Source organism: Mauremys mutica, chromosome 4 (assembly GCF_020497125.1).
Source record: "Mauremys mutica isolate MM-2020 ecotype Southern chromosome 4, ASM2049712v1, whole genome shotgun sequence".
Lineage (NCBI taxonomy): Eukaryota > Metazoa > Chordata > Testudines > Geoemydidae > Mauremys > Mauremys mutica.
Genome location: NC_059075.1, coordinates 137,931,702 through 137,959,609, shown reverse-complemented (window position 1 = coordinate 137,959,609; position 27,908 = coordinate 137,931,702). Strand labels below are relative to the sequence as shown.

General features: G+C 45.8%; 1 protein-coding gene across 1 annotated transcript in view; it reads left to right on the top strand.

The window, feature by feature from the left end:
- The window catches only part of DSTYK (dual serine/threonine and tyrosine protein kinase), a 68,513-nt gene that overhangs the window by 26,780 nt on the left and 13,825 nt on the right, over nt 1–27,908 (top strand). Inside the window, 3 exon segments of the mRNA XM_045013258.1 lie at nt 17,271–17,934; nt 23,383–23,615; nt 24,168–24,251. Coding sequence (XP_044869193.1) covers nt 17,271–17,934; nt 23,383–23,615; nt 24,168–24,251 — 981 coding nt within the window.

Sequence of the window (27,908 nt, the reverse complement as noted above, 5' to 3'; positions counted from 1 at the left end):
TTGTTAGGGTACGTCTACACTACAAGACTATTTCGAATCTACTTAACTCGAATTTGTGGAATCGACCGTATGAAGTCGAATTTGTGTATCCACACTAAATACACTAATTCGACTGTCTGAGTCCACAGTAACGGGGCCAGCGTCGACTTTGGAAGCGGTGCACTGTGGGAAGCTATCCCACAGTTCCCGCAGTCCCTGCTGCCCATTGGAATGCTGGGTAGAGCCCCCAATGCCTGTTGGGGGGAAAAAATGTGTCGAGGGTGGTTTTGGGTAACTGTCATCATTCAACCGTCACTCCCGCCCTGTCTCCTCAAAAGCGCCAGCGGGAAATCTGTTCGTGCCCTTCTCTGGTCGGTTACAGCTCGGACGCCACAGCACTGCGAGCATGGAGCCCGCTGCGATCATCGCTGCACTTATGGCCGTTGTCAACTCCTCGCACCTTATCGTCCACCTCTTCCACAGTCAGCTGCTGAGAAATCGGGCGAGGAGGCTCCGTCAGTGCGGTGAGGACAGGAAGTCACAGAGTGGCGCAGACCTCTCACAAAGCAGGGTACGCCGCGCAGTGGAGATCATGGTGGCAATGGGTCAAGTTCATGGTGTGGAACGGCGATTCTGGGCCCGGGAAACAAGCACGGACTGGTGGGACCGCATAGTGCTGCAGGTCTGGGATGAATCACAGTGGCTGCGAAACTTCAGGATGCGTAAGGGCACTTTCCTTGAACTCTGTGACTTGCTGTCCCCTGCCCTGAAGCGCCAGGACACCTGGATGTGAGCAGCCCTGACTGTGCAGAAGCGAGTCACCATAGCCCTCTGGAAACTTGCAACGCCAGACAGCTACCGGTCAGTAGCGAACCACTTTGGCGTGGGCAAATCTACCGTAGGGCTTGCTGTCATTCAAGTAGCCCACGCAATCGTTGAGCAACTGCTCTCAAAGGTAGTGACTCTAGGAAAAGTCCAGGTCATCAGAGATGGCTTCGCCACGATGGGATTCCCAAACTGCGGTGGGGCTATAGATGGGACTCACATCCCTATCCTGGGACCAGCCCACCAGGCCAGCCATTACATTAACGGAAAGGGCTATTTTTCTATGGTGCTGCAAGCACTGGTGGACCATAGGGGACGTTTTACCAACATCTACGTCGGGTGGCCGGGCAAGGTTCATGACGCGCGTGTGTTCAGGAACTCTGGTCTGTTTAAACGCCTCCAGGCAGGTATTTTCTTCCCGGACCACAAAATAACGGTTGGGGATGTGCAGATGCCTACAGTGATCCTCGGGGACCCAGCCTACCCGCTAATGCCCTGGCTCATGAAGCCCTATACAGGCGCCTTGGACAGTGAGAAGGAGCTCTTCAACTACCGGCTGAGCAAGTGCAGAATGGTGGTGGAGTGTGCTTTCGGACGTCTCAAGGGGAGATGGCGGAGCTTACTGACTCGCTCGGACCTCAGCGGAAAATAATATCCCCGTTGTTATTGCTGCTTGCTGTGTGCTCCACAATCTCTGTGAGAGCAAGGGGGAGACCTTTATGGCGGGATGGGAGGTTGAGGCAAATCGCCTGGCTGCTGATTACGCTCAGCCAGACAGCCGTGCCAATAGAAGATCCCAGCGGGAAGCGCTGTGCATCCGGGAGGCTTTGAAAGCTAGGTTCCTCGGAGAGCAGGGTAACCTATGATTGTCCACTTGATTTACAGAGAAGCTGAACCTGAGCCTGTTTCAGTGACTGTTGACTTTGATCTGCGGTTACATACCCCGTTCTCCAGGTTTCCCCCCTTCCAACACATGTTTTAAAATAAATTTAATGGAACACTGATTATTAACAAAGTTTTCTTTAATTATGAATTCCTGTTCTAGGGTTGAAACATGGACGCAGACTGTGGTGGGTACGGTGTGCACTGATGTACAGACCGTTTCTACACTAGAGGAATGACAGGCTCCTGCTCCTACAGCGGTCTCTGGGGGGAGGACGGTTGCAGGTGGGTGTGCAGGAAGGGGTGGGTTTGCAGGAAGGGGTGAGGGGTGCCGTCTTTGGGACGGAGTTTGGATGCAGGCTCTGGGCTGGGGGTTGGGGCGTAGGGAGGGGTGTGTGGGAAGGGTGAGTATGTGTCCGTGGATGAGGGCTCTTGCTGGGGCTCAGGGCATCGGAGAGGCTCGTGGCTAGGGTGGAAGGGCATGGTAAGGGCAGCCTGCCTTGCCATTTGTGGATGGCAGGCGCTAGGACCCTGGGGCAGCATACACCTCACAGACTGACCCGGGACAGCATACACCTCCCAGACTGACCCTGGTGCCTAGTGACTGCAGTCTGTGTGTGTCCTGCTGTTGATCCTGCCCCCAAGTCTGTACCCTGGTAATGGAGGCTGTCCTATGCAATTAAAAAACCCCTCCCCCCCTTCACACAAAGTCTTCTGACAAGAAAAACGTGACGGGAACAGTGAATAACAACAAACTACTTTTAATACTCAACTACACAGTGGGGGGATGAAACTTGGATTTTGGACTGGGTGATCCAGGAAGGGAAGCACTTCTCAAAATTTATGGCATGAGAGCTGTGTGGTACATGAGCGCTCTGCTGAGGTGCAGTGACAGTTTTCACGGCCCCTAGCGCCCCTCCTTCTTGTTATTTTGGGTGAGGGGGGGACAGGACTTTGTGGCGGGGGATGGCGGTTGCAGATACAGTGCAGGGGGGCTCTCTCCTCCTGCCTGCGGTCCTGCAGAACATCTACAAGGCGCCGGAGTGTGTCCGTTTGCTCCCTCATTAGCCCAAGCAGCGTTTGAGTCACCTGCTGGTCTTCCTGCTGCCACCTGTCTTCCCGTTCGCTGTGTGAGCGCTGGTGCTGACATAGGGTCTCCCTCCACTGTCTCTGCTCGGCCGCCTCGGCTCTGGAGCAGGCCATCAGTTCCGAGAACATGTCGTCCCTAGTCTTTTTCTTTCGCCGCCTAATCTGCGCCAGCATCTGTGAGGGGGAAGCCGGGGCAGTTCGTGAAAGAGCCGCAGCTGTGTGATGGGAAAAAGGAAGTGATTTCCTTGAAAAGATACATGTTTGCGAACACTGAACACAGTGTACTCCGTTTCTGTGAACAAGACCATACAGGGCACCTAGTCTCACGAGCTCTCAGGACAAGTTCGAGATTTCGGAATACGCTTTCATTGGCTGTGGTCTTGCACAGGAGATCGGACAAGCGGGGCGGTACAGCTGAATCCGTGTAGCAGCCAGGCCTGGTAAGCCCTACACTATAGGCTGCTTAACAGTTAATGGATAGCTGTGCCCTCCCGCTGAAGGCAATCTGGAAAGCATAAAGTCTGACCCTGTTCCAGCCCCTCGCGGCTGTGCCTGGGAAAGATCACTGTATGCTTTTCCTCTGCGGCCTCCAACACGTGGCTGTTAAACGAAGGTCATTGCTATGCAAAGTAAAAGTCAAGCATTCACAATAGTAACAGTACACTAATTGCCTTAATTAGATGCAGCAGTCGCCGAACGAGATTACCCTGAGGCGGGTCACTTGGAGAGAGAGAGAGGATGCTGCTAGAATCCCTGCACAGACCAGGACCGTACGCTGCAATGCTGGTGGAGGCAATGATTCCGCTGTACATTAGGATGGCCTGGCGCGGAAGAGTGTGCTTCCACGGAGCACCAAATAAGGCACCTCTCCCCAGGAACCTCCTGCGGAGGCTTTTCGAGCTCCTCTATGAGAGCTTCGTGGAAGTGTCCCAAGAGGATTTCTGTTCCATCCCTATATGTGTGGACCTTCTTTTTATATAGTTTTATATGGAAAAGTTTTTATATAGGTTTTTATACAGTTTTTATTCCTGTTTTTAAAAAAATAAATGTTGCCATGTTTATAGCACTTACCGACTGATCCTTCCCCTGATTCTGAGTCCGGGTTAACGGCCGGGGAGGGTTGGTAGGGGATCTCTGAGGGTGATGAAGAGATCCTGGCTGTCGGGGAAAGCGGTATTGTAAGCGCTGTCGCCTGCGTCGTCCTCCACAAACCCTTCCTCATCTTCCCCATCAGCGAACATCGCCGAGGAACTGCCCGTCGACACTATCCCATCCTCAGAGTCCACGGTCACTAGTGGGGCAGTGGTGGCAGACCCACCTAGAATGGCATGCAGTGCCTCGTAGAAGCGGCATGTCTGGGGCTGGGCTCCGGAGCGTCCGTTTGCCGCTCTGACTTTTTGGTAGCCTTGTCTCAGGTCCTTGATTTTTCACACGGCACTGCGTTGTATCCTGGCTGTATCCTCTGAGTGCCATGGCTTTGGAGACCTTCTCGTAGGTCTTTGCATTCCGTTTGTTGGAGCGCAGCTCCGAAAGCACAGACTCCTCACCCCACACAGTGATCAGATCCAGGACTTCCCGGTCTGTCCATGCTGGGGACCTCTTTCTATTCTGGGATTGCATGGACTCCTCTGCTGGAGAGCTCTGCATCGTTGAAGGTGCTGCTGAGCTCGCCCCGATGTCCAACCAGGACATCAGATTCAAAGTGCCCAGACAGGAAAAGGAATTCGAATTTTCCCGGGTCGTTTCCTGTGTGGCTGGTCAGAGAATCCAAGCTTGGACTGCTGTCCAGAGCGTCAACAGAGTGGTGCACTGTGGGATAGCTCCCGGAGCTACTAAGTTCGATTTGCATCCACACATAGCCATGTCGAATTTAGCGCTACTCCCCTCGTCGGGGTGGAGTACCGAATTCGAACTAAAGAGCCCTCTAGGTCGAATTAAACGGCTTCCTGGTGTGGACGGTTGAGCGGTTAATTCGAATTAACGCTGCTAAATTCGATTTAAAGTCCTAGTGTAGACCAGGCCTTAGTCTCTAAAGTGCCACAAATACTCCTGTCTTTTTTGCGGTTGCTACTCTGAAACCAGTTCCTGTTGACACCCACTGAGTTGAAGGAGCCCAACACTTTTTTTTGAAAAATCAAGCTGCAAATATACCCTCGCTCTAGCTGCTGCCTATGCTATTCCTGATAGTTTCATTTTTATTTTTCATAATTAAACTCCTTCCCCCCACTAATGGTATGTTTTTAATCTAGATTTGTGCTTACAGATCTTTGTGCTGAATATTTTGTTAGTGACTCTAGTAAGGGGGAGATGGTGTTGCTGAAGAAACATTTGTGCTACTATTTTCTAAAAAATTAGAATGGGCTTGACTGTGCCGTTGCTTTATGGACTCTGAATGCTTGCTTACTAGACCATCTTTGAATTCAGTAGAACTTGTTCTGCATCTGACTTAGATATTTCTCATAATGGTCATACCTCTAATTCTGTCTCTTAAAACATTTACCAATAGAATTCAGTCTTGATCCTGGAAATGCTGACACGTCTATTACTTGTAATGGATGTTGTGTGGGTTTTAAAAAAAATCTGGGCAAGATGCTTAATTACATAGGCAGGTTTGGATTGGGCACTTATACCATGTCTGTCTCACATTTCTATAAAGAACAAGGTGGATCTTAAGCGACAGTACATCATAGAAGGTTCTGTAGGTACACAGCAGATCTGGAGCATTATGCAGTCAGCAGGTTTTTTTTTTTCTTTAAAAAAAAAAAGACAACCTATAGCTTGATAATCTTTGGTGTTTAGGATAGGATTTGCTACCTTTTTCTGCGTTACTAAAGGATATTGTAGCTGAAATAAACATCTTGCTTCACAGAAAGAAGAGCCTGGAATCTGACTCTACGTGGGTATGGTGGTTTGGGAGCACAATTCTGTGCTAGCAGGTATATTTGCTCTTAGGCATATTTATAATGTAACTGGCCCCCAAAAAACCCATGTTTGGCAAAGCTATTCTACTCCTTGGGGATCACTTCTACAAAGGAATGCATCCGGATCACGGAGGAATAATCAATGTAACAGACAGATTTATGGTGAAAGTAAAGGCTTGTTAATTTTGCTGAATCAATAGTGCTTAGAGGTTCCAACTGAGATCTCTGAAATATTGCGCATCCCAGGGAAAACCATTCAACAACTAAAGAGGCGTTAATGCAGACTGAAACTTCCTTTATACCTTGGATCACAGATCAGTCTTGCTTTGTGCTTCACTCTTAGTGGGGTGATTTCCTTACCTTCGAATGCAGGTGGAGTCTGAGGCCTAGTAGGTGCTTACAGGAAATTCCCAATAAAAATGTAAGGAAACAGTACTTTCCACATGTGGTCAATACCTTCTGTTTTTTAAAGGGGGGGAAAAATAATTTTGTTCCTTGCACTTTATCTTGGGTAACAAAAGTAGGTGGGTCAGTAACTTCACTGAATTGGCTTTGCTACTGCTTCTTGTGCACCAATGCTGTTAAGTTTGAATTCTTCTCACCATTTTTCCGTTACAGGTGGCAAAGAATGTGACTGCATAGCCATTTGGTGTTAGTTGTAAAGAACATTCTAGCAAAGGCTCTGAAGTGTACGTTGATTTCCTGTCTTGTTTCTGAGACCAGTTAAGATGTTTGGTTTTGACTTTCTGTGTAAAACCCTGAGGGTATGTTGACACTGCAAAGAAAGACCTTTGGTGGCAAGTCTCAGAGCCTGGGTCAACTGACGGCTAAAAATAGCAGTGTAGACATTTTGGGTTGGGCTGGAGCTTGGGGTCTCAAGCCCAGTGGGGGGTGGTCTTTGAGTCCAGGGTCCAGCCCAAATATCTACACTGCTATTTCTAGCCTTGTATCCAAGCCCAAATCAGTTGACTTGGGCTCTGAGGCTTGCTGCCACGTTACCTTTAGAGTACATCTACACTGCAATAGGCTGGATTCTGGCTGAGCCTTTCCTCCAAACCCCAATATAGCACTGCTGCAATTAAGTTTGACTGAGGTGCTTTTGCTGAGCAGAATTAAATGTCTGAGAGCTGTTCTGTTTAGGTCTGACCTTGGTTCAGTGCTAGAGGTAGGGTATTTTCAGAAGTACAATCACTGTGAAATTCGTATTTCCTTCCACCCGTATCCAATTAGAACTAGAATCTGGGTCTTGTGACATTCAGAGCATAGCACTACTTTCAGCTTTTGCTGGCTTAGAGTGATCTCTCATATGATGGGGCAGGTTCTGTGGCTTTTGCAGTAGGGTAAGAAGAGTCTAGTGTTAAACACTGTTCAAACTGTTTTGGATCTCTTGTGTCATCTGTAGACTTGTTTAATTGGCCCTTTTACTGATGGAAGAACACAAACTTCTAGGAGCAGGATTCCTATTTATGACACAGACGGTCTTTATCCAAAGAAACAAAGTAGCACTAACAGCTTTTATTTGCAGAGGGTGCTGACACAGAGTGTTACTGTCAGTTTTAGTTTAGGGTGCTGGCCTGGGACTCAAAGTTCTGGGTTTAATTCCCTAATCTGCCATATGCTTAGTGTTAACTTGAGCAAATCATTTAATTTCTTGATGCCTGACGTCTCTGTTAAATGGGGATAATAGTACTTCCCTACCTCACAGGGGTGTTGAGGGTAAATGTATCAAAGATTGTGAGGTGCTCTGGTACTTTGGTAACTGGGCCATATAAGTACCTCAGATTTATAGCACAGTTGTATAATTTGTCCCTAGCAGCATCTGATTTATTACCCTAGTTATTGCATTGATTGTTTGTGTTCCATGGTAGATCCATTCTTGGAATCGGAGTACTGGACTTGGTTTAGTGTTTGAGTGAAATACTGAATTGAGACTTCAAGTGGATTATGCTTAGTGAGACTCAACAGCAAAAGCTTGGTTAACAAAGGATAGCCTCTGGGCACCTCTAACTACAAAAGTCTCTCTTCCCCCAATAAATGGAAAATGAAACTGTCCCAGGTCTAATAATCTGGAGTAGGGTCATTTTGGAAGCAGCAAATGTCTCATCCTTAGATGAATAGGAGGCAGGTGTATGAGAATATGGCAATCCTCTAGGATAAAAATTGGTAAAGTACAAGGCAACTGGCTGTGTCCCTAAATAGCTCATTGCACTGAGATAAAGATCTTCAATTGTTTCTCTTCTTCATTATGTATGGTCTATAGTGTTTTTCCTTTTACCTGTATTTATTTAGTACCGGGGCTAACTTCTGCCCTTGAATAGAGATGTACAGAATTTAGTCCATAGAAATATGCATAGGCTGTCAGAGTGAGAGAGGAAAAAGACATTCCATTCTCAACTGGCTATTTTGTATTACAGTTAGGTGCTGTCAACATATATGTTGAGCAATAGTCTCTCAAGAAGCAGAATTGTAACCCAGATAGTTGTGTAGTTGGTGTTTAGGTCTCCAAGTGTTCAATAAGTCTTGATTTTTTTTTTTAGACAGGGTTTTAACTTTGGGAAAACATGGATGTAATTATTTGACATTAATGTATTTGAAGCTTTTGCCAAATACAGCAGGGCATACTTACTGAGAGCTCTAATTTAGTGAGAACTGCTTAAGGTTCCAAGATATTTCCATGAATCACCATGTGACTATAGCAATTCTAGCTAACAGTCCTCTCTGTGAAACTGCCTTATGAAAATGATTGTAGAGCAGCATAGGTTTACATGCTGCTGGGCATGCACAAGAAGACTAGATTGCTGCCTTGAAGAGTTTGTAATCAAAGTTTAAGAACGTACAACTGAATAGCATATGGAAATATTCAGAGAAGTGCCATAAATTGGGGTAAATTACCTCATAGCATCATTTGTTTGTTTTTACTTCTAATGTTGCCGGAAAACCCTACAAGGTCTCTGCTAAAACAAGGACCCAGTTGCTTGCACTGCATTTTATGTTGGTTTTTCTTTTGCCCGTCTCCTAGAGACAGTACTGGCTTCCTCCTTTGTTTATAGTCATCCGTGTGAGTCATCTTTCAATGTGAATATTGCAGAATTGCCCATCCAATTTTTCTATAATTTGTACTCTTGTTTAGCTATGGGCTTGGGAGTCCCATGACAGTCATAGCAGGCAAACTGCTGGCAAGACTTTTTTTTATTTATTTATTTATTTTAAGAGTAGAAAAAAATGGGAGACTACTCAAGTCTTTCATTTGACTAAATTTTAATTCAAATGAATTCTCCCCCCCCCCCCCCCCCGAGCTCTGAGTGGCTCCCTCTGGTGCACAGTGAAGATCTCACTTATGCCTTCATTTCTGGATTATTTGGGAGAATTTTTGAACTCTTAATAAAGTAGCATCCATAATTGTAATCCTTTCAGCCACACCCAGAGGGGCATATTTAACTCTTCATGGAAGTTTTGTTTCAGAGCTGGCCCTTCATTGTAAGTTTTTTAGTATTGGCACTTCCAAGTTGCAGTGTTAACCAGTGGCACATCAGGATGCAGGACACCTAAGAGCAATCCATTTAAAGCACTGAGCAACTAGGCACTGGCTAAATGGAAGCTCTAAAAATGCATCGTGATTAGCTAGTTTAAAATTGAGCTATAACTTGTGTTCTCTCGCTTTTGTTAGCAGAATTATTTTGTCTCCTCTTTAAATAGGAAACTACTACTATTGGAAACAAACAATACCGAAATAATACTGACTAGGTAAATGTTTACTCAAAAGCTCCAAAGGGCTATGCATATGGTTAAATCATGCTTAAATTAAATCTAAGGCTGAATGCACCTCCTGTGGACAAATGCAAGGTATCCTCAGGGCCAGTGCAAAGAAGTTTCGCGCCCTAGGCGAAACTTTCACCTTGTGCCACCCTCTAACCCTGACCCCCCTGTGGCAGCTAACCCCCCCCCCACGCCAAAGCTAACACCCCCTGGGGAGCCCGCCTCGGCTCCACCTCTTCTGCTGAGCACGCCGGAGCTATTCTAATTCTCCTCCCCTCCGAGGCTTGTGGTGCTGATTGGAGGAGACTTAGAGCAGAGGCTGTGTGCTCAGTGGAGGAGGCAGAGTGGAGGTGATCTGAGGCGGGGAGCGGTTCCCCTGTGCGCCGCCCCCCCCCAATACTGCAGGCGGCCCTCCCCGCGCCAGCTCACCTCCACGCCACCTCCTCGCCTGAGCGGGCTTTTAGGCGCCCCCAACCACTAGGCGCCCTAGGTGGCCGCCCAGTTTGCCTAAGTGGTTGCACCAGCCCATGGTATCCTACCCGAAAGAGTGACAGTATTTTTGCTGCCTTGCACCTCTTTATCAAAGGATCTGAAAGCACTTCACAGATATCAGAAGTGTCTGATTAAGCCTCTACACGTGAGTAAATTACATCCATTATAGTGAGATTTGGCTTCAATACAGAGATTGATACTACAGCTCATTTTCTATCTCATCTCCTCCTCCAGCACTTTGACTCCTGTGTAAATAATCTAATTGCCCAAATAAAGGTCTAGACTGAACAAGTGAAAGTGAATCTTAAACTGCATCCTTAAAACTGCTTAGCTCTAGGGCCACCGGCCCTCCTCCCACAGCTCAACCCTGAAGATGGAGCCTAAGAAGCTACTTCAATTTTAAAAAAAAAAGGAATGTTTCTCACCTTTTTGCCTAGTTCTTGCGTTTCATTGTGATTTTTCATGGTCTAATGCGGTACTGATTGGGTTTCCAACACTGCAGGGCAATACTGAAATTCAAAAACTTCACATTTATATGGATGTTAAATTTTGTTTCTTGTTGTTTTGTAGTTAAAAAGGGGAGGAGGGCAAGACGCTTTTTCTTGGGCCTCTACTCCTGAAGTGTTTTTATTTCTCATCTCAGGGAGCACTTCACCCCTAGCAAAAATCTCTAGGAAAATTTTTAAAGGTGACTCCTAGAGTCTCCGATTCTGTGGAAATGAGTGACATGTCCTCACCTTGGTTCCACAGCAGAGAAATTAACTGGGGGTTTGGCTACACTTGCAGGTGTGTAGCGCTGGGAGTGACAGCTGTCTTCGTACAGCTGTGTAGGGAAAGCGCTGGAATGTGTTCACACTGACAGCTACCAGCGCTGCAGTGTGGCCACACTTGCAGCATTTGCAGCGCTGTTGGGAGTGGTGCATTCTGGGCAGCTATCCCACAGAGCACATCGTCCCATTTTGGCGCCGTGGGTTGTGGGAAGGGGGTGGAGGGTGTGGGTCATTCTGCTTCCTGTCTCAAAGCCCCGTGATGCATCGCTTCACATCCCAGCAATCCCTGTTTTTCTGTCCACGTTTGGCACCTTTACTTTCTCAACGGTTTCTGTGCAGCGCAATTTCTGTGGGAAATGGAGCCTGAACTGCTGAGGAGTATGCTGACGAGTCTCGCCAGCACATCACGTTTGGCAGTTGAGCTATTCCTTAAGATACAAAGTGATGAGGGGTCTGACGATGATAGCAAGTCGCCTGATGCGTATGACACTAAATTGTTTCTGGCATTCACGGAAATGCTCAGCACTGTGGAACGCCGCTTTTGGGCTCGAGAAACAAGCACTGAGTGGTGGGATCACATCGTCATGGAAGTCTGGGATGACGAGCAGTGGCTGCAAAACTTTCGGATGAGAAAAGCCACTTTCATGGGACTGTGTGCTGAGCTCGCCCCCAACCTGCATGCAAGGACACAAGATTGAGAGCTGCCCTGACGGTGGAGAAGCGGGTGGCTATTGCAATCTGGAAGCTGGCAACTCCAGACAGCTACCGATCGGTCGGGAACCAGTTTGGAGTGGGAAAGTCGACCGTTGGAATTGTGTTGATGCAAGTTTGCAGGGCCATTAATCACATCCTGCTAAGAAGAACCATGACTGTGGGGAACGTGCAGGACATTGTGGATGGCTTTGCACAAATGGGTTTCCCTAACTGTGGAGGGACGATAGATGGGACGCATATGCCTATTCTGGCACCACCCCACCTAGCATCCGAGTACGTTAATTGGAAGGAGTATTTCTCTATGGTTCTCCAGGTGCTTGTGGATTACCGTGGGCGTTTCATTGACATTAACACAGGCTTGCCTGGAAAGGTGCATGACGCATGCATCTTTCGGAACACTGGCCTGTTCGGTCCCCTCGCGGCACAGTGGCGCGGACACGGTGGCTCTCCCAATAAAATTGCGCAAACGCATTGCCCATGCTCTGACTGAAACTTTTGAAAAGATTACCGAGGCCGATTACTGCGATGTGATAGACCACATCAATGCGCTATTCCACTAGGCATGCATGCATGCAGCCCTAACCCTCCCTCCTCTCCTGAAAAATGTCCATCCTGAAAATAAAAAGCCGCTTACTGGGAACCCGCTCCTCTGCTTGTCCTCCACCAAGTACCGGCTGCTGTGACTGGCTACCTTCCTCCTGGCTTGAGAAGAGCTCCTGGCTGCATGCCTCCAGGGACTCTGGGGTATCTTCCCCCCAACCCAGTACCCTCACTCTGTGTTTCCTCCTCCTCCTCCCCCTCCCCCCCGAAGTGTCCATTGTGGTCCTCAGATTGGCGGTGGGGTCACCCCCAAGTATTGCGTCCAGCTCTTTGTAAAAACGGCAGGTCATGGGGGCAGCGCCAGAGTGGCGGTTTCGCTCGTGGGCTTTGCAATAGGCACTCTGCAGTGCCTTCACTTTAACCCTGCACTGCAGCGCATCCCAGTCATGGCCCCTTTCCAGCATGGCCTTTGATATTTGCCCATAGGTATCATAATTCCTACGGCTGGAGTGCAGCTGGGACTGCACAGCTTCCTCCCCCCAAACACTGATGAGGTCCAGCAACTCGCCATTGCTCCATGCTGGAGCTCGTTTGGCGCATGGAGGCATGGTCACCTGAGATTCACTGTTTGCTCAGCCAGGTGTGGAGTGCAAACAGGAACGGGATTTTTAAAATTCCCAGGGCATTTAAAGGGCAGGTCACCTGAGGCCAGGGCAGTAGAGTTCGAATTGATGAGCAGAGTGGCTGAACAGGCATTCTGGCTTACCTCCGAATACCTCTGGAGGCCAATAACAGCGCTTTTGGTGGCCACACTGGCGGACCAGGCAGAGGTGGAGTACATGCAGCGCTGTAGCCAGAGATACAGCACTGTATGTGCCTTGCAAGTTTGGACGGTGAGTGAGTTGTAGCGCCATAAAGCAACCACCAGCGCTGCAACTCTCCAGTGTAGCCAAGCCCTGGGATACTTTGCTCATGGCTTTTAAAGACAACACCATTAAATGAGATTTTAAATTGTTTTGCCTGGCTACGTAAAAGCATTAAATTAACTGGAAAAGTGAAATCTTTTTCCTTTCTAAAATAGTGATACTGCACATTAGTCAGTTATTGGTAGGGCAAGCCCAGGGCGGTGGGGCAGTTCATATAATGAACTGTTTGTAAACATGAAAACTGGAGATCTGTATTTCCGAGATTGGACAACCTTGGAGTTGCAATCAAAGAAACGGAAGTACTTACTGTGAAGCCTTCTCCAAAGAATTTCACGAGTGCATCTGGATTTTTACATGCAGTTCTGCCACTGGCTTCTCTAGCAGTCTGCATACTGTGCCAAACTCTGATGTCGGAAGGGAAACTGAAGTTTTAACAGATCCTTAGTTGAACCTAGGTCTCCAGAAAAAAAGATGATGTATTTGCATGAGAGGATCCCTGTGATAGCTCAACATCTGGTCCAGACACCTAAGGGACTTTGGCTACCATTCTTGCAGTATCAATAGCAGAATCTTGAGGAACAGCACTGATTTGTTATAGATGCATTTTGGTTTTTCAAGTTCAGATTAAGGAAGCCTGTCTAAGGGCTAGTCTACACTGGGGGGATCCATCGAAGATGCGTGACTTCAGCTACATGAATAGCGTAGCTGAAGTCAAAGTATCTTAATTCGACTTACCTGGCCGTCCTCATGGCAGCAAATCGACTGCCACGGCTCCCCTATCAACTCTGCTTACTCCTCCTGCCGAGGTGGAGTATGGGTGTCAATTTGGGGATCGATTTTATCGTGTCTAGATGAGACGCAATAAATCGATCCCCGATAGATCAATTACTATCCGGCGGGTAGTGTAGATGTGGTCTAACAATAGTGTCTCTAATGAAGATCTTCAACTTAGATAGGATCTTGCCCTGTTTAAGATGCCTTCCTAATGTTCCTTCTTGGCTGTGAAATCTTACTGGTTGCACCGTAAACCGAAATGCCAAAAACTGTATTTAGAATGTTGATACTGTACTTGTACCCAATGTCTAATTGTCACTGAAGATAAAATGGTATGAAGATTGCAGACTCATCCCACCCAAATGACATTGTTGCTGTCATCACCATCAGTATATGCCTAACAGCTCATCAGTTGTCATCAGCCACTTCCAAATGGTAGGTAATTCATTAATAACCAGTAGAATAAAGTATTGGAGCCACTGGAGTGTTAAGCAATTGCATGATCTGCTTGGCTGAGCTCTTGAAGCCCATAGAAGGGAGTGGTCTAAATACAATACTAGGAACTGAGTTCCAGTCATGTCTTGGACACGGACTCACTCTGACCTTGGGCAATTCACTTAATTCAGTACCTCAGTTTTCCAGTCATTGAAATGATGTGAATACTTGACTGTCTCAAATTAATTCTCATTAGTTTTTTCCTGCTTCAAAGTACTCTACAAATCTGTAAATGTTAAGTACCTATACCTCCCCTTCCAATTCATCAAGCCATTTCACCCATATGAAAACTTAACTCTGTAGGACTTGAGAAAAGAAGGCAAGTATCTCAGTTACAGAGGTGGGGATAAGTGACTGGCCCAAGTGTGACTTGTTTAATTCTTACTGTGTTGTAATGCTTATTGATGTCCATATGCAACATTCAGTGGGCATTATGTCAGTAATCAAAGTATTAGAGTTCTGACCAACCTCATGACAGCTATTGGTGCAGTCATTTGGGCAATTATTCCACAGGGCAGGCATTCTTCTGGAGCCTTTCCATCTATGAGCAGTGTGGCAACACCATTTGTAACTTTAAAAATATGTGGTCTAACTCTGTAAAGTTTATACCATATGAATTTTACCTGTAGCTAATAATGCAGCCTCCTAACAGTATTTAACTCCTATTTAAGTGGTAGAGTCCCAGAGCCACACCAAAAACTGAACTCTTACCTTTACAGCTGAAATGTTCAACGCTTGAATCACTCATTAGAAACACAGGATATGACTGGCAACCTAGGTGGGCCAGTCTGAACTTGGGTATCTCTTCTAGCAGTGGCCAGTGCTTCTTTCACCATAGGCAGGTGAAGAACCCCACCCAATATACTAATTTGTAGAAGGATGAGGGACAAGTTCACCACTGGAAGTGCCAGGAAGTTGACTTGTACTTGATTCTTCTTGGCTTGCATATCTACAAACTTGGGCAGTTTATATTGTCATCGTGTTTAACCCCACTGTAATAATGGTCACTTAGCCATTTTCATTTATGCAATAACAGGTTGTAGTAGCAGTGGATAGGAGTCTATTCAGGGCAGTAACTGTGTGCTTGGAATACATGCCAAAAGTTGAAAAGAGGCTGGATGCAGGATTTTTCATGAGGAGTTGATCCTGTATGGCTCAGACACTTACAGCTGGTCTAAAGAGGTCCAGCACAAATAACTGCAAAATGGATCAACAAACTTCTTGAAGCTTCTAGCCAGAAAATGTAAAAGCTCTCCTGCACGTCCCCACGCAGCCTAACATTTACCTGACTGGCTGCTTGCATGTGTTGTGATGTGCGGGTGTTTGTTTTTTGCACCTGAGAGAGGGGCTAGCAACTGGTGGGGGTGGGGGTGGGGGAGGTGTCTTCCCCCCCATGGTAAAACTAATGGACCATCCCTGATTTTCAGTTATGGTCCTTAAAGGTTTGGTTCAAGGTCAACAAACAAAGAAGTGAGTGAAGCTAGTTAAGGATTTTCCATTCTTTTTGCCAAAGGTACAAATTCAGAAGGCATCTGCTCTTAACACTGACTCGGTCATTGATCAGACTCTTTGAGCTTTTAAATTGTTTTATAACCACCTGTTGGCCAAATACAGTAAACAAATGTGGCTGCAACACAGCCTTAAATGAGAAGCAAACTTTAGTGGTGAGTGGTGTCTTATTTTTAAAATTAGAGTGAGGATGTTGGCATCTTGGACAAGCTTCTTGAGAGGTACCATGGAGGCCTGAATGGTGGTGGTGGTGGTGGTAGAAATGGTTATAGAACAGCCTTTTCTCTAGGTCCATGGTTCTCAAACTGTGGGTTGGGACCCCAGAGTGGGTTATGACCCTGTTTTTTAATGGGGTCACCAAGGCTGGCATTAGACTTGCTGGGGCCAAAGCCGGAGCCCCACCACCCCGGGCCAAAGACCAAGCCTGAAGGCTTCAGCCCTGGGTGGCAAGGCTCAGGTTACAAGTGCCCCCCCCCACACACCTGGGTCTAAAGCCCTTGAGCTTCAGCTTTGATCCTACCTCACCCAGTCCCGCCCAGGATGGTGGGACTGTAGCGGGCTCAAGCTTTGTTCCCTGCTCCTGGGGGTCATGTAGTAATTTCTGTTGTCAGAAGCGGGTCACGGTGCAATGAAGTTTGAGACCCCCCACCCCGCTCTAGTAACTAGTTCAGATCCAGCTCTGTGCAGTAGTGAGTGAAAGCCACCTCAGTATAACTTTGCATTAGCATATGTATAATGAGTTGATGCAATTGAATTTCTAGTGTCCAGAAATATCTGCACACTAACTGCCTTGCTGGCAGTCTAGAAATGGACCGAGAACTGAATAGGGCCAGGGAGGCTGAACTCCCTTCTGGCCCTAAATGGGGGTTTTTCAAGACAGGGTTGAGTCATGCCAGTGGATAGCAGAGAAAATATAGCACAAGCTGCCCATAGCTATTCTTGTGTTGCAGATCAACTGATTTCATTCTCCAGGCTGGCAGTGTGCTCTCACTAATTCCTATCCTAAAAATCATCATAGTATTTTAGAAAACCTTCAATGCTGAATCTCAAAAATATGGATCTTGTCAGTGACTTCAATAGCTTTTAGCTGATTTGAAGCATTCTAGCCATATCTCAGCAAGAGACAATAAGGAAAAATTCTAAATGAAATGACTCAAGTGAAAAGTCTGAAATATTGAAGTGAGCTAGGATATATTCTCAGTTCTCAATCTTTCACAATGAAAGTGAAATAAGTCAGCTCTTGCAAGACAGAGAGAGGCTTGAGGTCTAAAATAAACCATGGATCTTATACTGCCAAGTGAAACTTGGGCTGGATTTGAACCTTGTTTGCTGATTCCAAGGCTTCATTGTCTAGTATTGCTGTAGACACCCAAAAGGATGAGAAATGAGCCTTGAATAATGACTTTTATAGGCTAATACAAGGATCTGGGAGAAGCTCCAATCAGCCCCATGGACTCATGAGAATTGCATGTTTAGACCATAAAATGGGTCCCGCCACAGGGATGAACTTTTAGTGGGGAGAGGGAAGCTGGGAGAGTTACTAGCAGGGTTAATTGCTAAAACTTCATTGTGATTACTTTATTTTATTACTCTTTCAGGAGGTGGACATTGTGGTAGCCCCGTGTCGGGGATTCCAGTCTGCTGAGGTCACCTTGGGAGAATACGTGAACCATGTCTTGCCTGTCGTCACCTTTGCCATCAGTGAGGCTAAACTGTCAGCATCTGATGAAAACGAACTGCGGGAAATCCAAGAGAAATTCTCTTTGCCTGTATTCTTTTGCAAAGTGCCGGAGTCAGAGGCTGAACTGATCTCTCCCAAAAAGGCTGAGAATGAGAAGTCATCCCTCTACTGTCAGCTGATGGACCTAGACTATCTGAGTACCAACCACTGCAGCTGTGGGGCCCCTAGTTCTGATGCCAAAGCCCAGAGCATGCTGGTGGAGCAATTTGAGAAATTCCGCCTCCTGAGCACTTTCTCCAGGCAGGTGCTGCAGAAGCATCTGGTGGATGTAGCCACCATCCTGAACATGGTGCACTGCCGCTGCCTGGACATCTTCATCAACCAGGCTTTCGACATGCAACGAGACTTGCAGATCACCCCAAAACGGCTGGAGTACACGCGCAAAAAGGAGAATGAGCTCTATGAGTCTCTGATGGGTATTGCCAATCGCAAGCAGGAGGAGATGAAGGACATGATCATAGAGACTCTCAACAACATGAAAGAGGAGCTGCTGGAAGATGCTGCTAACATGGAATTCAAAGGTAATCTCTGGTAAGAGGAGAGAGATGGGCAGATATCTGAGGATGACTGAATTTATAAGCCCCTCCACAAACTTTGCTTCCTGGGCCAATGTAAATGAGGATCAGACGAGGTCTACCTTCCTCCGTGACCTCTTCTGCATCATCTAGTATGTAAAACAATCTGCTGGTAGAGTCTGCTACACTGGACTATTTTCTCTAAGCAGATCACTGAAGTAGGTCTGAGCACAGGACTAGATCAGGAATGCCTGACTTCTAATTGAGTCTGACAGTGATTCATGCTGTGTAGACTAGAACAGGCTACTTAGGCCTAGCCTACCCAAAGGTTAGGTTGACCTAGCTACATCGTTGAAGGGTGTGAAAAATCCATGCCTGTGGTTAAGCAGATCTAACCCCTGGTGTAGACAGCACTAGGTCGATGGAAGAATTCTTCCAATCTTCTGCTTCTCAGGGAGGTGGATTACCTATGCTGACAAGAGAGCCCCTCCCATCTGTGTAAACAGTGGCTACATGAAGCACTACAGCAGCGCTGGAGCTGTACCGCTGTCGTGTTTCAAGTGTGCACAAGCCCTTGGCCTCTTTGCCTTAATGTCCTATCTTACAATGGGAGTCAGTAATTGCCTACATTAGTGGTGGGAAAATGGTTGTGAGTAGTCAGAACTGGATAATAAAAATCAACTTTTTTTCAGCAAAAAATGCAGGCTTGTGATACCAAAACATTTTGCAAATTCATGTTGACTTTGTCAAATTGTTGGTTATAGAGCCTGTTTTTTCAGAATTTTTAGAACACTTCTCACTTTGACACCTTTGAATCTGCTTTTCTGGAAACTTCCTTTAATATTATAAAAATAACTGTAAAAAAATTCTAAAATAGAAACATTTTGTTTGATCTCCCAAATATTTTTGCCAAAAAATTAAAAACAAAACAAAAACCCTTCATTTTGGCTCAGCTAAACCAATCTCTTTAATTGTCAGTGAACTGAAATATTGCTAGTTTGCCTAGCTGTAGTTGTGAGGATTGATAGTAAATCTCTAAAAGAAAACTGTGGAGTGAAAGACTCTACCCTGCACTCCTAGAATTTAAAGTCCCTTTCTTTCTCTTTCACAGATGATGACTTAAACAGTTTTACAGTATCGAACCTTCTAAAATAAAACACTTCTATATAGATGCCTGGTTACCCTACTGCTATCTTTGTTTCCTGCTGACCTCTGGGCAGTCACCCGGCGGTGCATCAGAAAGCATGGGTTATTGCCTAAGTCTATTTGGCATGCTCAACAAATGGTGTGGGTTTTATCCAGGCTGCAATTTTATTAGTCAAATTACATCCAAAGTTCCCATCAGGGACAGTTCAGTGCAGTCACTTGCACCACGTTGATCCTTTGTCAATTTGTGGAGTGCTCCCACTGTAAGGGAGTCAGTCATCACACTAGAAGGTTCTCAGGGCACCTCCAGCTGCCCACTATCATCCTTTTTTTGGGTGACCTTGACAGCCAGACAGCACTGCCCTGAACAGCAGTGGTGGGGCAGTTGCCCCATGGTAATATCCTAGCCCTTGGTTTGCATTTGACCTGGGGTGGGGATGAGGAAATAGACATGTTGCCCCATCTCACAAGGAGATACCCTTTGGATGCCCACTATGTTACTGCTTTGGATCTGGAGCCTAAATCAGAGAATTCCTGCACTGGGCATCTTCCAAAAGTTGCAACAACTAAACAGTTCTCACATAGGTTCTAACGGTGACCTCCAGGAGCAGGGGAATCCTAGCCCTCCTGTTACCCAAAACTCAACCTCTAGGTCTCTCTGTGAGGAAGGTGAAAACCCCAACCAATCTTGGTCAGTTTGATGGAATGGGGAAAAATTCTTTCCCATCCCCAAAGTGGCGATAGCATAGCCCACAGTGACCTAATAAGGAAGGGTTGGGGTGGGCTGATTGTTGGGAATTAGTAAACAGGAAGTGGCCCTGAGCACAGGTCTCAATCCTGCACAACCTCCACCTCACCCTGGAAGTTGTATGTGGGCAGGAAATCTCCACTGTCCTTTTTGCCCTCTCCCATCGTGGAAACCACCAAGCTCAACCCCGGCTAGGCTTGGGGCCCTTTTTTGAGAAGAGCCAGCAAAACCTTCTCTGTTCTTGCAAGCTGAATGCCATGGGTTGTCTTTTTCGTTTTTGAAGGTGCACTTCCTAGTGAGGTGTAACTTCTGTTGGTAGCTTTTGAGCTCCAGGAGAGAGGGGTTTATTAACTGTTGTGAATGGTTAAACTTTAAGTACCTTATTCTCTGAGTCTTTTGGTCTGAGGCACTACAGTCACATGATTAGCTACAAATGGGTGCTTTGATGTGGCAGGTTCTATAAAACTTTCTCTTGCTTGTCATGCAATGGTTTGCAATAACTTTCAGTTCTTCAGGAAGGAACGTTGAGATGGAAATGCACTTTGAAGAGACATGAAAGTTTTCTGCTTGAAACAAAATTGAAAATAGCTTTAGGCTGTAAGATTGGAGGAAGTTGTTTGCTTTTCTTTACGTTCAAAAGGCACTGAGTACTCTAAGGAGGCTTCTAAATCTCTAGACTTTCACTTCAATTTTAAAACTGGAAAACGAATGTGTGCAGCCCTCTAGGAGAGATGGAGGGTGTGGAATAGAGCACCTGCTACAAAGTAGCAAATGAGCAAGTGGAATACCATGTATCCAGATTTTTGTCTCTGGAGTGCCGTCATCATTAGCAGGGAGGGAGGGAGAAGGATTATTCTGTGACTTAAAATGTTCGCTTTGTATCATTCACGTAAGTACAGCCATAATCACTAAGAGTTGATCTACACTGCAGTGTTGGTTTGAGTTAACTCTGCTTGAGTGAGAGTGGCCACACTGAAATAACACTTGAGTAACGGTGTTTGTATTAGTGTCCTGGAGTAATTGAATCCCCACTGCATTATTAGTTTGAGCATCAACAGCACTCAAGCTTCAGCTCACATCCCCTGATGGGCCAGCTATCTAGCGTTTAAAGCATCATTTAACTGGAGCTAGAGACTTTGTGTGAATGGGAGTTGGGTTATGGGAAACACGTTGCACTTGGAGCTTGACAAGTCCTCGGGCTTGATCTGTGCTGCAACCAAACTGCAATGAAATGTGACAACAGCTTGGGGAGGCGTACTGACAGCTAGCTTTAATCTAGCTAGTGCAGCGAAAAATAGCAGTGAAGACATGATTGCACAGGCTAGCAACACAAGTATGTACCCCAAGTACTTGGTAAGCTTGTACACCCTATGCTGAAGCCTGAGCTGATGCGTCTTCACTGTTTTTTTTTTGTTTTTTTTAAAGTTGCGTTAGCTAGTTTAAAGCTAGTGTGAGTGTGCCTACTTGCGCTCTAATCGCTTCTTCAGTTGCGGTGTAGACGTAGCCAACCTTCAGTGTGCACGCTGTTCTTTAGAGCTTGGCATTCAGGAGGGTGTAAAACCATACTACAGTAACTTGAGGACCAACAGCATTTGAGAGAGTTTTTGCTGCGGGAAGGACGGTAGATTCTATTGTTGCGGCCTCTGATGTCATAAGTCAGTCACTTGATTTATGTTTAAAGAAGCTAGAATCTCCCTCTGGATTTTGTGTTCAAATATAGGTCTCCAGCCTGACCTCTCAGCATTGCTGTAGAACTGGGGAAACTGGCTATGGTGCATACACAGTAGCAACTTGACCAGCTAGATACCTATTGAATAATACTTGGCATTTTGTATACCAAGCATCGAATAAGCACCAGATAATCTTTCTGTGATGTGAAGAATAATATTGCTGTACCTCAGTTCCGCAATAAGTGGCTTCCACAAGACCTTGCTTTTAACCGCAGATCTGAGACCAGATTTCAGTTCTGACTGGGAGATCTCTGATTTCAAATGCACATTACAGAGGGCAGGGTAATCTTGTCATCTTCCATCTTGAGGGTTAGATGGAAGGTTGGCAAGTGCATCACAAGAGTGTGACTCGTATGGCAGCCCTCTGAAAACAAGCTTTAGTGTCCAATTGAGAGCTAATTATAAGCTCCTTGGGGCAGGAGGGCCCCTTTTGTTCTGTGTCTGTACAGTGTCTAGCACAATGGCGCTCTGTTTTATGACTGGGCTACCACAATACTACTGCTAATAATAATCCTAATCCTATAAATGTAAACAAGCAGGCACGAGCATTGCAGTGGTGTGTATGTTCTCACAGGCTATTAAGTTGGCTTGAAATTGCAGTAGGGGACACAAGGGATCAAAAAGTATGTTTAGAGACTTGTCTTGAACTTTTTTGCATTTAGTGGAGCAGATAACTTTTCACTGAACTTAGTTCTCAGCACTAAAAAATTCTGTGTCCAAAAATGAACTGGAGGGGGTGAGATTGTGGCTTTGGAATGTCTGGGAATCACTGACTTAGTTAAAAACAAGCTAATGGCCTGAATTCCCCCACCCTCCCAAACCACCGTTTGAATATGGTTCAGAAACTACCTTCTCTCTGCAAAGAGAGTTGTTCTCTATGTAGAAATGCTTTGCTCTTTTTTTGGTAGCCTGGAAACACTTGCTAGTTGAATAGTGAGCAAAATATTTAGTCGCATCAAGAGCAGGAATGTATAAAACATTCCTAATACTTCTCTTAGTAAGAGTTGAACAAAGACGACAAGTACACAACTAACTTTGTTTAAAAGTGAAAACACAGAGGAGTCAAATGATGAATGAGTTAGCCTTTCATCTCTGTCTTGGGTCCTAGATTTAGTATATGGCCCTAGGGATGGAGTGGAATGCATGCTTGTAGAACAAGCTTGCACAACTTCTGCCTGCTTTTAAGCCCGGCTTGTTAAACATTTGACTTGCACATAGGGTGAAACTCCTGCACCCTACAGACCATTAAACAATCTGGTCTTTAGAGGTATTAATCTTCTTTTTATAAAGACTCTGCAGAAATCATGACTATCCCAACCAAGTTATGGCTGAAACCATGGTAACTGTTTAACATGGTGGCTGCTAACAGGGCCCTTTCATGACCAGTGATTTTGAAAGAAAAGTGCTAATAATAATACTTCAGAACATCTCTTCTTTCCTCCCTGCCCCTTCTACCCCCCTCCCCCCAATAAAACAAAAACAAAGCCCTCCCCACAGTCTGTCACAGTCTTTTAATCTGACTATAACGCTCCCTTGGGAGCAGTGGGAGGGCCCCTGTTCACATTGTTTCAACTACCTTTCTTTCACAAACCATTGTTAGCAGCAGTTTGTCCAATAGCATGAACAGGACCTAGAGGTCAAAACTCAAGATAATTAGTGTTAGAAGGGGTGGAGAGTGAGCAGAAACTGTCCAGACAAGTGCTGGAATAAGCTTGTGCTGTAGTAGCTTTGCAAAACACACAGTGCAGCAGCATCTCATGTTTGACAGCTAATAGTCAATTGTAATGCCTTTGTGCCGTATCTGTACAAAACTTTCCTTCCTTCCTACAGACATCATAATTCCTGAGAATGGGGAACCTGTGAGTTCCAAGGACATTAAATGTTGTATTAAGCAAATCCAGGAACTGATCATTTCTCGGTTAAACCAAGCGGTTGCCAACAAATTGATAAGCTCCGTAGACTACCTGCGTGAAAGCTTTGTGGGGACGCTGGAGAGATGCCTGAGGAGTCTGGAGAAGTCTCAGGATGTTTCAGTACATATCACAAGCAATTATCTCAAACAGGTATGGTAGCTCGACCAGTTGCTCAGAATTTTCATAGCATTACTTTTTTACAAAGAATTTTGTTGGACTGTCACCGCAAGACTTGACTTTATCTTGATAGAACAAGAGAGCAGCACTAAAAAAACAAGGAAGAATTGGGCAAGGCTATAATGTACAAGCCCTATTAAAATCAATAGAAGGAAGCAGAAACCTTTGAGGAACGGATGTAGTTGCTAGAGAAGAGGGGGTAGAATTGGAGAATCAGCGGTTCTCTTCTCAGGCTTGCTGTATGATTGCTGCCAAGTCACTAAACCTCCCGCTCGGTTTCCCAGTCTGTAAAATGACGATAATTACCAGCCTATGTAAGGGTGTGGTAAGGATTAAATACACAGAGTAGTCTGGTCAGGTAGGCTGAGGGCCTCTGCAACATCCAGTATAGACCATGGCCAGAGGCAAGATACAAGATTTGCAGGACCAGTGCTCTTATTTGTTTTAGGTCAGTTTTCCATACAGAATCAGAATTAAACAAGTCATAGTTCCTACTTTGCTAATTTCCACCTCTCCTCACTCCAGATACTAAATGCAGCCTATCACGTTGAAGTCACTTTTCACTCAGGCTCATCAGTAACCAGAATGCTGTGGGAACAAATCAAACAGGTACAAATTTTCTACATTCCTTTCTGCTTGGACTGTAAAATAGACTAGTTACCATCACCCCTGACTTTCGCATACTAGAACAACGATGGAATGTTTGGATTATAAACGCTGCAGGGATTGCTTATGAAACTGATTCTAAATATTAATAACTTCTGCTTGTCTGCAGAACGTTCTGCAGAATCTTGCTACTTTTTACAAACCATAAATGTGGAAATTAATGTGCCCCTAAAAGTGTGTTGGATGCTTCACAAAGCAAAGAATTGACTTGACAGTTGCTAGTTACAAGTGCTAAGGCAAACCACTATTATTCATTGAGTGAGTGTCCATACAGATTTCGCTCTTTGTGCGTGAGATTGGATTTTTTGGGACTGTGCCTGTGCCTGGAGTACCTTCTTGTTCCTCATAATGGAAGGCATAAGGGGCGGGGGGCAGCAGCCATCTGCAATCAGTTCCTTCTTACTGCCCATTGTGCTTCCTGCATAGGTGTTTCTAGCTCTTTATGCAACTAGTACATTCGTTTTTTCCTCTACTGTGGGGGGGGGGGGGAATTTTGGTCTTTGTCTAGTGTTGATTGATAGGTTTTCTTTGCCTATTGGCTTTAGTTACTTAATATTAAACAGAGTAGTGAGAAGGTTTCTTCTACACAAGGAATCTCTTCCTTGTATAGATTGACCGTACAAGGGCAGACCCTAAGTCATTGGGGTTCAAAGTCTGCCCATCCTTCACCTGTTCCTGTGAATGACTGGCATTCCCAGTGCCTATTGTGCTTCAGAGCAGTGGAGATCTGGCAGAGTTCAGGAAAGAATCTGAGAGGCACTGGAAGATAATCAGGGATGCAGAGCAGCCCTCCTGGTACCCACTCATTTGTCATCCTCACTGTCCGTACCAGCCATGGCAGTACTGGTCTCCCTACAAGTGAACCTCTATTCTAGGAAGTCAGCTTCATCCACTTTCTCCAGAGCCAGATCCCCCTCACCAAAGAAGCAGTGTCATAGGTTTATTCCCCACTTTGAACTTTAGCGTCCACAAGATGGGGACCTGCATGGACTCCTCTAAACTAAAATCCTAGTTTAGATCTGGTAAAGCTGCCACCAACTAGAGATTCCAGTGTCTAGTACACTCCCTGTTCCCCCAAAACTTTCCCTGGGAACACAGATCCAAACTCCTTGAATCACAACACAAAGGGAATTAAACCATTCCCCCACCTTCCTCCCCCTCCCCTAGTCGTTGGGAAAGGTACCTTGAATCAAACAAAGAGGGATTCCCTATCCCCCTTCCCTTCCCCTGAAAATCCAAACAAGGGAAGAAATCAATCAAGTTCTAAAAAGAAAAGGATTTTATTAAAAGAAAGGAAAGTACACTATCTCTAACACCAGGATGGAAAAAATTACAGGGTCGAACTTATAAAACTGGAGAGACTTCTCCCCCCTTCTTTCTCAGAATAATCAAAGTAACAGCAAACAGAAATAAAGATATTTCTCCAGCCAACACACAATTGCAAATGCAGAAATTAATTATAAGACTAATCCACCTTTTTAATACTCACTATACTGGATAGTAGGAAATACTTCAGGAAAACTTGAACTTGAAGATATGTCTGGCCTCTCTTAGATCCAAAAAGAGAATGGCAACCCAAACAAAGAACACAAAGACTTCCCTCCACAGAGATTTGAAATTATCTTGTCCCTTGATTGGTCCTCTGGTCAGATGTTCATCAGGTTACTGAGCTTGTTAACCCTTTACAGGTAAAAGAGACCTTAACCCTTAACTATCTGTTTATGACAAGCAGTCTCCGGCTTCTCTCCGGTCTGTGTCAGCTTATGGAAGGTGAGAGGGAATACAGTGGAGATTACTACTCTCCAGAGATTTATCAGCCTCTGGCCATCTCCATCTGCAGATTGAAGTAGTTAAGCCCCCCTTCACTACTTCTGTGGATGAGCTTAAAGCCCTTCCAAGACCTTGCTAAAAGTGGTGGAGACCCTGGATATTCCACTGGAAGCCATCCAGAAGCATACTGAGTGTCTTCTGAATGTCCTGCAGCCTTCCTCTGCAGTGTGACTGGCCATGCTCACTGGTGACTGACCACTTGACTTGGCGTACATTGGCCTCAGTTGCAGCAACATCAAAAGGGGCTGTTGGATACCAGGTGCCTGCGAAAGGGTTTGAATTTTTTTACCAACACCCTACCCCTGGGACTCTTTATAGCGCAGGTAGCTCATGGAAAGTTGAGGCACCAAAGCCAGTCCAAGTCTACCCCTGTGGATAAAGACCCCAGTAACTGAGATCTATTTCAGGAAGAAGGTATACCCCCTTAGCAAGCCTTCAGATATGAGTGGCAAATGATCAGGTGCTGCTGTCAGAGAAGGACTTTCTGTTATGAGACACTTTCCATTTTTATGGACAGACTCCTGAAGGGCCAGCACAAGGAATCGAAATCTCTTATAAAGGCCAGCTCACTGCCTAAATGGCACTTCAAGCAGCATTTGATGCATCGGCTGCAGCAGCCAGGTTCATGGCTTCAGGCATCAGGAAATCCACTGGAAGTCCAAGTCACCATCAGCCCTCCCATTTGAGGGCAACAAGCTCAAGTGAAATGGATGAGGAACTTAATTCCCTAAAAGACTCCAAAGCCATCTTGAGATTCTTGGGTCTGTATGTCCCAGCCCCAGAGAGGAAGCTACCATGATACAGACTGAAACTAGTCTCAATACTATCCACAGCTACTGACTTTAGAGCAGCTGAGGAAGGGGTAGTGATTTTACTGAGTTTGCCCCACAATGTGGGGCTTCAAGCAAAAATGGTGTTTCATTTGTGTTTTGTGTTTGGGCAAACCTCCCTCAGCTCCTCCTTCCTCCAGGCCTCTCTTTGACAACAGCCTATCCTGCTTCCAGAAAGCCTGGGATGGGATAACCAAGGACTTGTGAGTCTTGATGATAGCAAGGGGTATCCCCCAAGTCCCTCTTCAGGGGCCTTTCTCATCAGAGGCTGAGGGCGTCCACCTCTTATTTCATGTAAATGGGAGAGGTAGAGGAAGTTCACACCCCCACAGAGTTCAGGGGCAGGGGACTTCATTCCTACTGCATCCTAATTGCAAATTTGGGAGACTCAACACTTTAGCCATTGCTTCAAATTCTGCATGGTTACCGTGGACTTTATAATCTCCTCTTTGGATCCCATGGACTGGCTCACTGCTCTTGACCTTCAAGATACGTATTTTCCCATCTTAATCCTTCCAGCTCATGGATCCCTGGCAGGAACATCCGTACTATCAGCAGAGTTCTACCCTTTAGTCTCTCAGCATCCCAATAGGTGTTCACCTAAGTCCTAGCTGTGGCAGGTTCCCACCTGAAGGCAAGGTATCAAGGTGCATCTGTAATGGACGATAGGCTGGTTGGTACAGGGGAGTTCCCCCAGCAAGTGACCGACTTGCTTCAAAAGACACTAAACTGCTTTTTAGTCACCAAAGTGTGGAATCTTTGTGGACAATAACTTGAATGGTTACGTATAGTAACTGTGATTCTTCAAGATGTGTTCTCCACAAAGATGCCATGACCCACTCTCCTTCCCTGATGATTGGAGTCCTGCTCCTAGGGGATCCCTATTGGAAGGAATGGAGTACAGGTGCAGCTGGCCCTGCCTGTTTAGCTACAGGGAGCA